This window comes from Carettochelys insculpta, chromosome 15, assembly GCF_033958435.1.
Source record: "Carettochelys insculpta isolate YL-2023 chromosome 15, ASM3395843v1, whole genome shotgun sequence".
In the NCBI taxonomy this organism is placed as follows: Eukaryota; Metazoa; Chordata; order Testudines; family Carettochelyidae; genus Carettochelys; species Carettochelys insculpta.
The window spans coordinates 27845781-27860622 of record NC_134151.1 but is presented as its reverse complement, the minus strand read 5'-3'; the positions used below and the strand labels follow the sequence as shown (position 1 = coordinate 27860622).

General features: G+C 49.2%; 1 protein-coding gene across 3 annotated transcripts in view; it reads left to right on the top strand.

Moving 5' to 3' along the window:
* TRPC7 (transient receptor potential cation channel subfamily C member 7) overlaps positions 1-14842 on the top strand; it is a 139944-nt gene that overhangs the window by 42084 nt on the left and 83018 nt on the right. For all 3 annotated transcript variants that reach the window (XM_075009564.1, XM_075009566.1, XM_075009565.1), the window contains one exon: positions 10472-10654. In XM_075009564.1, coding sequence (XP_074865665.1) covers positions 10472-10654 — 183 coding nt within the window. The remainder of the gene's footprint in view (positions 1-10471; positions 10655-14842) is intronic.

Here is a 14842-nt window from a genome sequence, read left to right as displayed (position 1 = left end):
CAGACAGCCCTGGGGAAAGAGAATGACCCCAGCCCTCTCTCACTACACCAGCTTGGGGCCAGGTGAGAAGCACCTGTCCTTGGGTGCTGCAGCTCTGGGACACAGGTGGGTGAGGGGTACATGACCCCTCACGAGGCAGGTCCAGGTTCACCTCCCCCCTGCGCGCTCCAACCAGAGTGAGGAATTCAGCAAACTGTGCACTTTTCCCTAACTGTCTGACAAAGGGGAGCAGCCAGCAACGTTCCCATATGAAACGAGGGGGAGCTTCAGCCCCTCTGCAGCCTCCCTAAAGGGTGCCAGGGGGATGGGAGGCTCAGGGCTGGAGGAAGACCCCCTCAGCCACCCTTTTCATGTGCCTGGTGATTGTCTACTTTCTGTATGTTTTATGAAAAGCATTCCAGGCACATTTCAGTTTCGTGGCACCACCAAACCCTAATGCTGCTTTAAGTTATAATACGAGGAAGCTGTATGCCAAATTTGGTGGTCCCAGCTCTTACCATTTAGGAGGAGTTCTTGAACAGACAGACAGACAAATGCTCTCATATATGGAATAGTCTGACTTGTATGGTTAGTATAAAACTGTATCCAAACTAACGCTACCCTTAATACTCCCCCTGTGCAGCTCTTTCACCTTGGCTGCTGCGGCTCTGGGGTACAAGTGGATGAGGGGTACATGACCCCTCACAAGGCAGGTCCAGGTTTACCTTTCTATCTCCTAGCCCTTACAGTTGCCTCTGGTTCACTATTCTGTGTATTAATACTCATTGTGTTTGTATCTGTAAAGCAATTGTCTGCAAATCTGATTACACTCGCTGAAAACCAGCCAACTGGCTTCCCAAGTCATAATAGTCGGGTGTGTTAGTAAAGAAACTCAGATTATGGGGGGCCAACAAAGCATTATACAAAAAGACCTTGGGAAAAGGCCTCTCCACACTTCATGCTTCAGCTTAAATAAAACCAAAGCTCATCCTACCATCTAGGCACACATTTTCATTTTGAGGGACCTTCTCACAGTCAGTCATCATGAATAAACTCACAAAAGATGTGCTTGTAATTGTGATCTATTTAGAAAATTTCCACCCCTCAAACTCTATACAGTAAACTCTTTCATATCCACCAGCCCCGGGACCGAGAGGTTGCTGGTTATTCAAATATTCTGAATAATAGAGAGATACACCTAGCAACGCATAATACTAAAGAAAAACAAATTTAGATATTAAGAAACAAACAAAAATATATGCAGAATACTTTGTTTACCAACAGCAGTAGTACTGTGCACTGTGAACTTATACTGTATTTGCTGCATTTGTTTGTATGTACTTTCCCTATACTAAACTTATGGAAAATGTCACTAAAACTTACTTATAGTTAAAATGCCTGTTATTTGGGAGTTCTGGATTATAGAATGCTGGATATCGAAGAGTTTACCGTATTTAAGCAAGTTATCATTATGGGACTAGGTTGCTATCCTGCCTGCATGATATCTAGCTAGTTAGAGGGTCCATTCTTTGTTTGTGGGGCGGGGGTGGGGGTTGGTGTACACCATCTAGGTCTGTGTTAACTATCAGTGCCTCTTTCCATTTAAAAAAGGGCAAAATAACTTTGAACATAAAATTAATCCATGCTGTCTCCAAGAACATGGCAGAGTCATTCACCAGAGCACAAACATTGCTATGAGGCAATATCTATTGAATTTGACTTCAGGAGCACAAAGGCACAAGTTAGATTACATGTCTCTTTGGAGATGCCAGTATAGATAAACAGTGTGTGTTCTCTCTTTAGACGTGAAGAGGAAAAGGTAATTTGAGCTGACACACCGTATAGCAAATCAGATGATGTGGAAATGATGATGAGAGTTGCTTAAAATGAAGCTACTAAATGTGATATTTGAAAACCTGGGAAGAAGTTTATAAATAGAGAACATCAGGAAAGCTTAGCAAAGTTCTCACTCTCTCTCTTTTTTTTTTTTTTTTTAAGTGCCAGTAAGTGTCTGCATGTCCTGGGGCAGTTTGGCGTTTCAGTCCCATTTCACTTCTATTTCCATATCCTCCTGTTTTAACAATTTCTGCAGTTCAGTGCAGGACCAGATTCCTGTTTAGAAACCTGTTTTTTTGGTTGCTTGCTTTTGTTTTTTTCCTAAAAGTTTCTTAATGATTGAAATCTGTATTCTGGTAATGACAGAAGCATAGGACTCAGTCCTGAAGAGTTGTTCAGATTGGTTGGGGGCTGGATGATTCTGCTTAAATCTCAGTGTGATAAGGAAGCCTTCCCATAAAGAACCGCGGTCTTGGATTCAGATCTCAGCATTTACCCTGCTTCTTTATTTGACAGAAATCCTGCATAAGGTTCTTCTCACAAGCGCTGACTCCAGTATGCACTGGGGAAAAAAAAAGGGGGTTGCTGTGCACCCGCAGGGCCAGATTAATCTTTTGTGTGTTCTGGCACCTCGTCTGTGGCCCTGCCCATCACTGCTCCAAGGCATTGTCCCCTCCTTATCTCTTCCCCCACCCCAAGTCCTCAAGTACCACTCCATCCTAAGTTGCTACCCCCAGAGACCTGCCCATTGCTTGCATGGGGTGAAGAAGCAGAGAGGCGCACCCACCAGCAAAAAACAAAAGTCAGCACCTGTGATATTTGTTCATGTTCAGCCCCCACTTCTCCAATCATGAATACTATGCTCAGGTGCATACCTCCAGTGGCTCATTCTGTGACTTGACTTAAACTCATGTACTCCGAGTGGAACATAGGTCATCTACGAGTCTCCTCCACTTCACTCTGTCTCAAGACAAAACTTCTAGCTGTCTTCAGGAGTACCCCAGCTGCTGTCCTTCAGTCTCAGCAGGTCTTCTCCATATTGTCTGAGGTCTGTATTCTGTAGTAACTTTTACACTCTCTTTTATATATGATGTTGCCGCAGCTCCAGAGAGAGGTTTGGCTGTGAGGGAAAGAGAAAGGGGCCTAGACCATCTCTGTCATTAACTCTTTATGTGAGTCTGGACAAGGCTCTTAATGTCTCTAGGACAAATTTACCTCAGGATGCACTCTGGATTTACAAATATACTTAAGAGTAAGTCTATACTGTAATGTCAGCCTACAGTCTGCCCTTAGCAGAATCTGAGTTAGCACAGTGTATTAACCTAGGGCTTGAGTGTCTACAACAGCAATAGGCAACCACGGTCAGCGGCCCTAGCTCATCTCAGTGGTCTGCTGTTAGGCAACCTGCAACCATGGCCCACTGGGTTTCACCTGTGGCCTTCGAACCCTCTGTCTGCTGCCCTCCATCATACACCTCTCATACTCTGGGGCTTCCACTTCCCACTCCTCCTCCCTCCCAGCACTTTTGGAGTGCTCTGAAAGACGGCTTTGTGATCCCCCTCACTCCTTCCTGTCCCTCCCAGAGTTTGATTCATGGTGTCCAGGGCCCCAGTGCACAAGAGACATATGAGGGAGTTGGGGAAGACATCTGGTCCATGGGCTGCAGAGGGTTCCCCAGTGAGCCACCTGCAGCCTGTGGGGATCCACCTGCAAACATTTGTAACTGTCTACAAACGTGTAACTCCAGATTAGACATTAATGAACCCTGGGCCCAGACCTGGAGTTCTAGCAGCTACTCTGCATTATGTGAGCCTGAGCCTCACCACCCGTATCCCAGGCTTCCTATATCACCTCAAAATGCAGCCACTTTAGCCCTTTGGTCATAACACAGTGTGGGAAAGTTTGTCTATCCACTAAACTTGACTGTCCAGAGAACAAAGAAAGGTGACCGGTGGAACTGTCAAATACTTTTGGCAGACTCGCAGACTATGGCTACGTGTACACGCATGCGGCTACCGACAGGGTCGTGCAAATGAGGGCACTTCACAATGCAAATTGCTGCTCATTTTCATAGTCACACAAGATCACTGTCCCATCAGAGGCTTCTGTCATCACAAACCAAGTCATCTAGATGGGATACTGTTGACCAACCCCAACCCCTTGTTCACAGCCCCTTATTCCTCATTTTTTTCAGGAATAAGGGGCTGTCAACAAGGAAGGGGTTGGTCAACAGAACCCATCTACACGGCTTGTTTTGTGATGACGGAAGCCTCTGCCAGGACAGCGATTTTGCATGGCTATGCAAATGAGGTGTACAACTATGCATATGAGTAGCAATTTGCATTGTCCAATGGATCTCATTTGCATGACCCTGCAGGCAGAAGCACACCATGTAGACATAGCCCCTGAGTCCATCTGCCAATAAGGCTTAAACTCTCGAGGTATGTCTTCACTACCCAGAAGATCAACCTGGTCAAGGTCAAACTTCCAGTGTTCAATTTTGCACACCTAGTGGGGTCATGTGAAATCAAACTATTGAGGGTCAACAGTCAATCCCTGTACTTCACAATCTTGTAAGGAGTAAGGGAGGTCCACAGGAGAGCTTCTCCAAATGACCTCCCTCAGTGAGAATGGCCAGGTAAGTCAGTTGTAGTAGATAAGTCGATTCCAGGTATGCAATTGCCATAGCTGGAATTGCATAGCTACAATCAACATTAAAGTCTATGTAGACCTGGCATCAGTCTCAGTTTGACTCAGTCTTGAAGCCTCCACTCCTGTGTGATGCTGGTTTGCCATGATGTCTGTAGACGGAAAGGGGATTTGGCTTCAGACTAAATTTTACCCCGAGCCTAAACTTCAGTATAGGTATATCTCAGAGGTTCGGCGCTTCTGTAAATCTAGCATTTGGTGCCTCTATGAATCTTTAGGCACCTTAATTCCTTTGTAATTATCCTTTAGTTGCTTTATTTATTCCTCATTAACATGGGTATAAGAATATTAAGTTCACAAGCTGATACACTAGTTAAATAATTAGGTAGTGTTTTGAAATCTTAGGCTAAGCGGCATTATGGTAGTGCAAAATGTAGCTATGTCGGAATGTTAGATATAACATACAAAATGCAGGAATATGACAGAGTGACTCCTAGCATTTCATCAAAGACAAGTTTAACTATCTGAGTTTTAGGCTGATTGCTTAATTAGGTGAGCAACTGAATTGAATTAATTCATCAAAACTAATTTAAAAGATCTCTTGAGGCTATAAGAGTTTGTGCCTATTATTTGGATTTGTTGATTTGGGTCTATGCATAGTTTTGTTATTGTGTTAATAGCAGCCTTAATCTTGTTAGAGTTTAATTGTGTTTGGTCAGTTTCAATGGTGGTGGTTTCTTTTCTTTTCTTTCCTCCCCTCCAGCCCCCCCCACACCCATATAAATCAATCACTGCTTGATTTGGAATAAGGGCTTTCAGTGAAATGATTCTCACCAAGTTAATTACATTTTACTCTTCTTCTCAGAAGCACAGGCTAAATCTGCTTTTTGAGATGATATTAGTTTATAGGGATTCATGTTGAATTGCTTGAGCCATGTTTCCTGGAGTAATTTTTCAACAAACCTGTTAGAACATAAGAGCTACGTCTACACGGGGACGCTATATCGAAATAGCTTATTTCAATGTAGCGAAATCAAAATAAGCTATTTCGATGAATAACGTCTACACGTCCTCCAGGGCTGGTGCTGTCGACGTTCAGCGTCGACGTTGGGCAGCACTACATCGAAGTAGGCGCTGCAGCGGAGCGTCTACACGCCAAAGCAGCCCACATCAAAAGAAGGGTGCCAGGAACAGCTGCAGACAGGGTCACAGGACGGACTAGCACTTCCAGGACAACAGCAAGCCGCTCCCTTAAAGGGCCCCTCCCAGACACACTCAGCCTGCACAGCACGCAGTCTGCAGAGCCACAGGCACGTGCACCTTGTTGAAGCACTATGGACTCCCAGCAGCAGCCGCAGCAGCAGCCGCAGCAGCAGCAGCCAGAGGTCCACACACCCGCCCCTGCAGGAGCAGTGCTTGCCCTGCTCAATGCTATTCAGGAGGCAGCTGACCACCTTTTATTCACGGAAGAGAATCTGCCCCCAGGGGATGAGGAAGCAGCCCCAGACTTTGCTGCCCTCCGACCCCCCCCTCCGCCGCACACGCCACCGGCTGTGGAGCTACCCCACGAGCACTGACTGGTGGGAGCAGCTGGTGCTCAGCAAGTGGGACAATGACCCCTGGCTCCAGAATTTCTGCATGAGCCGGCAGACATTCCTGGAACTCTGCCAGTGGCTCACCCCTGCCTTACGGCACCAGGACACATCCATGCGACGTGCCCTCACGGTCGAGAAATGGGTCGGCATCGCGGTCTGGAAGCTGGCCACTCCAGACAGCTACCGATCCATAGGGCAGAAGTTTGGCATGGGCAAGGCCACCATCGGGGCTGTCCTCATGGAGGTAAGAGGACCTGGGGGGGGAGCCCTGGGAGTGGGGAGCCCTGGGGGAGACCTGGGAGGGGGGAGCGCTGAGAGGGGGGAGCCCTGGGGTGGAGGGCCAGACACACCCTGCACACCCCTCACTGGTGCTCTCTCATGTCGTTCCCCTGCAGGTCGTCCACACAATCAACGCCCTGCTCCTCCACAGGCTTGTGCAGCTTGGGGACCTGGATGCTGCCATCGCGAGGTTGCCAGCCTGGGCTTCCCAAATTGCTTTGGGGCTCTGGATGGGACCCATATCCCCATCCGTGCCCCGGAGCACAGCGGAGGACGCTTCCTCAACAGGAAGGGCTACCATTCGGTGGTCCTCCAGGCCTTGGTGGACAGCCGGGGCCGCTTCCTGGACATTTATGTTGGCTGGCCTGGCAGCACCCACGACACCTGGGTATTCAGAAATTCGGGCCTGTGCTGCCGGCTGGAGGCGGGGACCTACATCCCCCAGCAGGAGATCCCTGTGGGGGACACCACCATGCCCCTCTGCATCATCGCAGATGCGTCGTACCCCTTCCGGCCCTGGCTCATGCACCCTTACACGGGCCATCTCCCAGCCAGCCAGGAGCGGTTCAACACGTGCTTGAACCATGTGCGCCAGGTGGTCAAGCGCACTTTCGGCCACCTCAAAGGGCGCTGGAGGTGTCTCCTCACCCGCCTGGATGCAGGCCTCCCCAACATCCCCCAGGTTGTGGGCACGTGCAGTGCACTCCACAACCTGGTGGAGAGCAAGGGAGAGGCCTTCTTCCAGGGCTGGGCTGTGGAGGCTGGCAGGGCCGACGTGCAGCCACCCGCTGCCCCCAGTCGCCAGGTGGACCCCGAGGGGATCTGGGTCCAGGAGGCCCTGCGGTCCCATTTTGATGAGGTTGTGGGGTGAACGCTGGCAGGCCACCCACTGCACCCCCCCATCTTCCACAACACTCCCTGTCCCCACGCCCACACTGTAGAGCACCCAAGAGCACACCCCCTCCCCACTTTTCTTGCAAATAAATGGACCTGTTTTTTGAAACCAAACAGTGAAATGTCTTATTAATACAATATATATATAGAAAAAAAGGAGGGAACCATTTACATGGGGGGGGCAGGTACCATAACAGAACGGGGGTCCAGCACAAACTATATACAAATAATGGGGGATATGTACAAAGGGGGAGGGGGGGGCCACATCCTTGGTCCCGCACCCCTACTGTCCGGCGCCCAAGGTTGGAGGGCGCGACTCTCGCCTAGGCCGGAGCCCTGGCCGAGGCTGGGTGGGGGCCGGGTGAACTGGCAGATACGGCCGGCAGGTGTCTGCAGGCCCCAGGTCCCCCTCGGTGGCAGGCCCCAGGGTGGCGGATGGCGGTGGGACAACGGTCGGAGCGGCGGGTGGAGCGGCGGGCAGAGCGGCAGGCGGCGTGGCATGGGGGTCAGGTGTTCCGCTATGCACTCAAATGTGTGCATGAAGGCCCCCCCATGCCTCCTGGCACCAGGCCAGTGCTCTCTCTTGGAGCTCCAGCCGCTGCTTCTCCACTCACAGGTGCCGCTCCGACATCTCCTGCTGACGCTGGAGGGTCGCGAGCAGCTGGGGGTCCGTGGCTGTCCTCTGCTGGTGGCTCCACCGTCGGCCTCGTCCTGGGGTTGGTCGGTGCTGCGCTGAGGGGCTGGCCTGCTGGGATGGCCCCGGTGGGCTCTCCGGGACCACTGACGCCTCACCGGCACTCTCCGGGCCCTCCGATGGTGCAGCTGCGGAACACGGGGGGAAGAAGAGTGGAGACAGCCGTTAGTGTGGTCCCTGGTCCATGGCCCTTGTCCCCCGACCCCTCTGCTGCTGGTTCCCCATCCCCTCCCTGGGAGATGCTGCTGCTGATGATGGGTGTCCCCCCCACCGGGGGACCCTAGGGTCCACTCCCCCCATCCCCAGGGATAGGGGGTGCTGTCCTGCTGGGAGGCAGGGGCTGATGCACTCTTCTGAGGGACATGCCACTGCTGTCCTTGGGGCCATGGTCATCTGGGCATGTGGAGGGCCCTGTCATGTCTCTTGTCCCCGCCCCTTAACCCCGGGGGTGTGTACCGGGGGGCACATGCCTGACGGTCCGCTCCCACAGTCGGGGGACACCCACTGGGCGGACGCCCTGCTGGAGCTCCGGGATGGGATGGCGATCCAGAGCCCCCTGTTGCTGGAGGAGTCCCCCTCCTCCTCCTCCTCCTCTGGCATCCCAGGGGTGGACTCCTGGGGGGGCCCCTGGGGTGCAGGGCTTGCCTCTGGGACGGACTCCGTCTCCGGGGCTTGCTGGGGCTCATCGGCCGAGGTGTCAAGAGTGGCCGGGGGGGAGGAGGTGTACCGGGGGCCCAGGATGGACCTGAGCTCCCTGTAAAAGGGGCAAGTGGCAGGGGCGGCCCCAGATCGGCTGGCCGCATCCCGGGCCTGGGCGTAACCCTGCCGCAGCTCCTTAACCTTACTCCTGACATGGTCAGGAGTGCGGGCAGGGTGACCCCGGGCAGCCAAGCCCTCGGCCAGCCGAGCGAATGCATCCGCATTCCACCTCTTGCTCCCCATTACCTGGAGCACCTCCTCCTTGCCCCAGAGCCCCAGCAGGTCCCGGATCTCGGCCTCCGTCCAGGAGGGGCCCCGCTGCCTCTTCCCTGGCTGGCTGGCTGGCTGGGAGCCCTGGCTGCCCTTGCGGGGGGTGCCCTGGGGGCGCTTGGGGGACTGGTGAGCGGCCATCGCTGCGGGGGTGGTGGGTTGCGGCTGCTGCGGGCATGCAGGCTGGCCTCGTGGCTGTGCTGCCGCCTGCACACGCTCTCAGCTTCCTGCACAAGAACACAGGGGGCGGGGAGCTTTAAGGGGCTGCTGCACACAGCGACCATAGAGCTCAGGGGCTAGAGAGAGCATCTCTCAACCCCTCAGCTGATGGCCGCCATGACGGACCCCGCTCTTTCGATGTTGCAGGATGCGGATCGCCTACATGTGCCCTACTTCGACGTTCAACGTTGAATAAGGGCACTATTCCCATCTCCTGATGGGGATAGTGACTTCGACGTCTCGCCACCTTACGTCGATTTCAACTTCAAAATAGCGCTCGCCACGTGTAGACGTGGTGGGCACTATTTCGAAGTCAGCGCAGCTACTTCGAAGTAGCCGGCTCGTGTAGACGCAGCTAAGAACAGCCATTTGGGATTAGACAAAAGATTAATCTAGTTTAGTATCCTGTCTTCTGACAGTGGTCATAGAATCATAGGTTCTCATAATCTAAGGGCTAGAAGGTACCTTAGGAGGTCATCTAGTCCAGCTCCCTGCCCAAAGCAGGATCAATCCTAACTAAATCATCCCAGCCAGGACTTTGTCAAGCTGGGACTTGAAAACTTCTAGGGATGAAGATTCCACAACCTCTCCAGGTAACACGTTCCAGTTATTCACCACCCTCCTGGTGAAATAGTTTTTCCTAATATCCAGCCAACACTTCCCCCTCTGTAACTTGACACCATTGCTCCTTGCTCTACCATCCATCACTACTGAGAACAGCCCCTCTCCACCCTCTTTAGAGCCCCCCGCTTCAGGAAAATGAAGGCTGCTATCAAATTGCCCCTGCTCAGCAGCCAGTCAGGGGCTCAACCTGGTGAATGGCCTCTGGCTAGGGCTGTTTGGGACAGGGAGATATGTGGAGAAGGGGTGGCTCCTCCCAGCTTCACCAAGCCCTGGGGAGCTGGGAAGGAGGAGGTAGATGCCTGCTCTCCCCTGAAGCCCTGGGGAAGTGGCAGCTGCTGGCCCTCCCTGGGAGCCCTGAGAAAGAGGCAGGGAAGTGGCAGCCACCCACAGTCCCCCCGCTTCCCTAAGGCTCAGGGAAGTGACTTATGTGCACTCTGGCCTGCAGCTGCACCTGCGCAGCTGCTGGCAGAAAAGGTCAGCAGGGGGATGGCACAAATGTGGGACAATTAGTTTCTTTTTAAAAAAAATAAGTAGGGATGCCTTTTTCACATCCCAAATATGGGACCATCCTGCCAAATATGGGACAGATGGTCACAGTACCTCTGGCCTATCGCCCACTGCTATTTTACATGTATAAATGCAGAACTTGAGCCTAAACAGGCTGTTTGTTTCTTTAAAACAGTGTTTTTGGGGCACAACAATAAAAGACTTTTGTTTCTCTTTGTTTCCTTAGAATGATTACAGGAAGTTATCTATGCAATGCAAGGATTTTGTGGTGGGCGTGCTGGATCTCTGCAGGGATACAGAAGAGGTGGAGGCCATTCTGAATGGAGACGTAAACATAAGAATATGGCCTGAGCATCACCGCCCCAGCTTGAGCCGAATTAAACTTGCCATTAAATATGAGGTCAAAAAGGTAATTTTTTTCTTCAATTGACTTGCTGCTACATTTGACATGCCAGATTCTGTGGCCATTCGGATCAAAGGTAAAACACTTACTCCTTTCAGTGGGACCAGGTTTAACCCTGGGAATTTAGCCTTTCTATGGCGTGATTTGCAGGGTGGTTGCGTACTTTGATATAGAAAATGTTACACTTAAATGCTTAATTATTGTGGATATAGCAGTGCTTTTAGAATGTTCAGAGGAAGCTTGGCTCTAGCGATTGGTAAAATTCTATTGGTGCCTCTGCTCTCTAGGGCAGGTCAAACCAGTGCAAATGTGGAAAGGTTTGGTGGAAGTCTGAGGTCACTGTCAGGGCAATCTGCAGTATTGTTATAGCCATGTCAGTGCCAGGTATTAAAGAGCCAAGGTGGATGAAGTCATATCTTTTAGCTCTGTGGTTTGAGCATTGGCCTTGTAAACCCAGGGGTGTGAGTCCAATCCATGAGAAGGCCATTTAGGGGTCTAGGGTAAATAGATTAAAAAAATCTGTCAGGGAGGGGCTAGGTCCTGCTGTGAGTGCAGGGGACTGGACTTGATGACCTCTAAGATACGTATGCATATGTATATCTTCTGTTGGTGTGAGAGGAAGGCATGAAGAATAGCTGTGTGAGCTTGAAAGCTTGTCTAGCTAGGGGCTCGATACAATCCTTAGATTAAAAACCCAGCTAGAAAAGTCAGAAATCCACCTCAGTCTAAGGGAAAACAACACATCTACACAGCGAAAAAAATAATCACAAAAACTTCACAACAGTGGTTCTCAAAGCACAGCTCAGTGGACAGAGACTCATGGGGCTCAGACTTCAGACCTAAAAAGATCAGTATAATCATTGAGATGCCTTGACTCTGATGCCTTTCCACTCACCAATGTTCATATCTCAGGCTCCAACAAGGCTCACCCATCCACGCTGCAATTTTGAGTCCTGCAGCACAAGCCATAGTTGACCTGAGACGTGCTTCCTTGTGTCTTTTGCTCCACGGACCTACCCTTGTGGGAACCTCAGCCACAGCAGATCGTCATGTGGGTTTCCCAATTTTCAGCCATCATCTCAGTCTTATACAGACTCAGCTTCAGCCAGCGAGCTCTGTTCCGTGCCCCGTGAAAGTCAATAGGACTTAAGGTCTGAAGTCATATTGATAGTTTGAACTAAAGACCACTTGTTGTTAAGGCTACGTCACACTAGCCCAAAACTTCGGAATGGCCATGCAAACGGCCATCTCTAAGTTTACTAATGAAGTGCTGAAATACATATTCAGCTCTTCATTAGAATGCCGGCAGCCGTGGCACTTCGAACTTGCCACGGCTTGTCCAGATGGGGCTCCTTTTCGAAAGGACCCCAGCAACTTCGAAATCTCCTTATTCCTAACAGCAGATAGGAATAAGGGGATTTCAAAGTTGCTGGGGTCCTTTCGAAAAGGAGCCCTGTCTGGACGAGCCGCGGCAATTTTGAAGTGCCGCGGCTGCCGGCATGCTAATGAGGTGCTGAATATGTATTTCAGCACTTCATTAGTAAACTTAGAAATGGCCATTTGCATGGCCATTTCAAAGTTTTGGGCTAGTGTAGACACAGGCGTAGTGCCATAGAATAAGCATGCTCCCCAGTTAATATTTATGTAAGTGAAAAGGCCCCTGACTAGATCTGGTGGGAAAAAAGAATTCCAGTTCCAGTCAGGGTTGGGGGCCACAAGTTTTCCAGTCAGATAAACTGCCAGGGACTCAGGAAGTCTGGTGGCTGCTCAGTAACCTCTCTTGTGGGTTTGCCAACTCCCAAGAATGCTAGTAGGGAGTTTGGGAGTCAAGGATCTCAGGGTTTCTGGGATGCCAACAAGCTGGACAAATGGGCAAACTGTCAGAAACGTATTTGGTTTTCATCAAAAATATCACCAAAATTAACACCGTCTCCTGGAATGTTCCTATTTTAAATAATTGTCATTCTCTGAGGAGAAAACGTTCACCTGGAAAATTTCTGAACAGCACTACCCTGACACAAGGAACTGGCAGTGTAATGGGCAGGTGGTAATGCAGATTTAAAGGGGTGCATGCATGCGTAGTAAAAGAGCTGAAGGTATTGGTTCTCTCTTCCAGCAGGCCTTAAATGACATGTGCCCACATAATTAAACTGGCATGTTTTTCAGTTTACATGTACCATTTTCCAGCAATGATGCAGCAACACAGATTTCAGAAATGGTGTAATTACTATTTTAGTCATGAATTGGGCCATGGTTTTCATGAGACCGTCCCCAGTATTGCTTGTGCAGTAGCTACTGCCAGCGGAGACATAGATGTACCCATAATCCCATGCTCCTCCTTGACGTTCACCCTAAAGGAAAAGCCTGAGATGATAAGCATGAATGGTACAATATGGAGAAGTCAGTGTATGTATACTTTGGATGTCAATCTCCAGGCCTCTCAATCTATCACAGCTCATGAGCACTAAAAAAAAAAAATGAAGAAAATAATGGGTTCCCTAACTCTGCTCCTATTCAAACCTTGAAGTCATTAGCAAAACATACAGGCTTCAGTACAAGTCCTTAGGCTGACACAGAACCTGTGTGAAAATTTGTCTCTAATACCATAAAGAGAATAAATGCTGACATGGTAGTTAATAGATTTAACTGATGCCAAAGTATTTTCCTCATTTTAACAGAATATGCAGTATTTGCTAAAATTCCTTTTCAGACTAATGTGCTTCTGTGTTGCTGAACCCAACTCCTGGGAGCTGCTGTTGCTTCCTGATACACCAGCCAAATGCTTTTGAGAGTTAGTAAGTCTTTTATCAGTCCTCGCAAACTTTTTTTAAATAGACACCACATCAATCCTGCCCCCTTTGTGTAGAAGCAGAGAGTGCAGGAGTTAATTATGTCTCACTACACTATCTGCTTCTTGAAAGAGTAGGAAAATAAATCAGTATTAAAAATATTCTAACAGAGAGATAGCCATGCTAGCCCATATACTATCAAAACAAAAAAAAGCAGTCCAGTAGCACTTTGAAGGCTAACAAAATAATTTATTAGATGATGAGCTTTTGTGGGACAGACCCACTTCTTCAGATCATAGCCATACCAGAACAGACTCAATATTTAAGGCACAGAGAACCAAAAGTAATAATCAAGGTTGACAAATCAGAAAAATATTATCAAGGTGAGCAAATCAGAGAGTAGAGGGGCAGAAGCTGGGGGCGGGAGTGTCAAGAATTAGATTAAGCCAAGTGTGCAAAACAGCCCCTATAATGACCTAAAAAATTCCCATCTCAGTTCAAACCACATGCTAATGTGTTGAATTTGAACATAAATGAGAGTTCAGCAGCCTCTCTTTCCAAAGTGTTGTGAAAATTCCTGTTCAGTAAGACGCAAACTTTCAGGTCATTAACAGAATGGCCCCCTCCATTAAAGTGCTGACTGACAGGTTTGTGAATCAGGTGTATTTTTATGTCTGTTTTGTGCCCATTAATTCTTTGTCTAAGAGAGTTTGAAGACTGTCCAATAGACAAAGCATCTGGGCATTGTTGGCACTTGACAGTATATATGATGTTACTCGGGGAACATGAGAAAGTGCCTGTGATTCTGTGAATAACCTGGTTCCGTTCAGTGATGGTATGTCCAGAATAGATATGTGGACAAAACTGCTACTGGACTACTTTTTTGTTTTAAAAATATTCTAGGAGCTCTTCTTCCACTTTTCCAAAAGTAAGTACCAATATTCTAACTATCACTCATTTGATCAGGTCCAATTTTGAAAGATAACTTCTGCATTGCTGTTAGTCAGGGAACAAAATTAGTGGATCAGATTGGGATGTTTGAAAGGGGATAGTCAAAGCTGACCTTCTGAGCAGAAGGAATATATTGATAAAACAGGAAAAAGGAGAAGGAAGTGGTTCAGTTTTAGAAAGTGATTTAAAATGTTTTGCTTTATGGACTCATGCTCTGTGAATGGAAAATTTGATTCTGGCAAATACTGGGTCTGGGAGGGTCAGATTAATGACTTCAGCAATGTGTTTTGATGGCAATTGGGCAACTGTAACTGGGCTTAAAGAGTTGTTCCAAATTTTCCAGCTAACATCTGTTATCTCCTTCCTCCACCACCTGCTTACTTCTGCCTCTCAGCTGCTTTGCTGTGTTAGCCAGAGACGGTGTCTTCCTGTTATGGAAGTCATTAATTTCAGA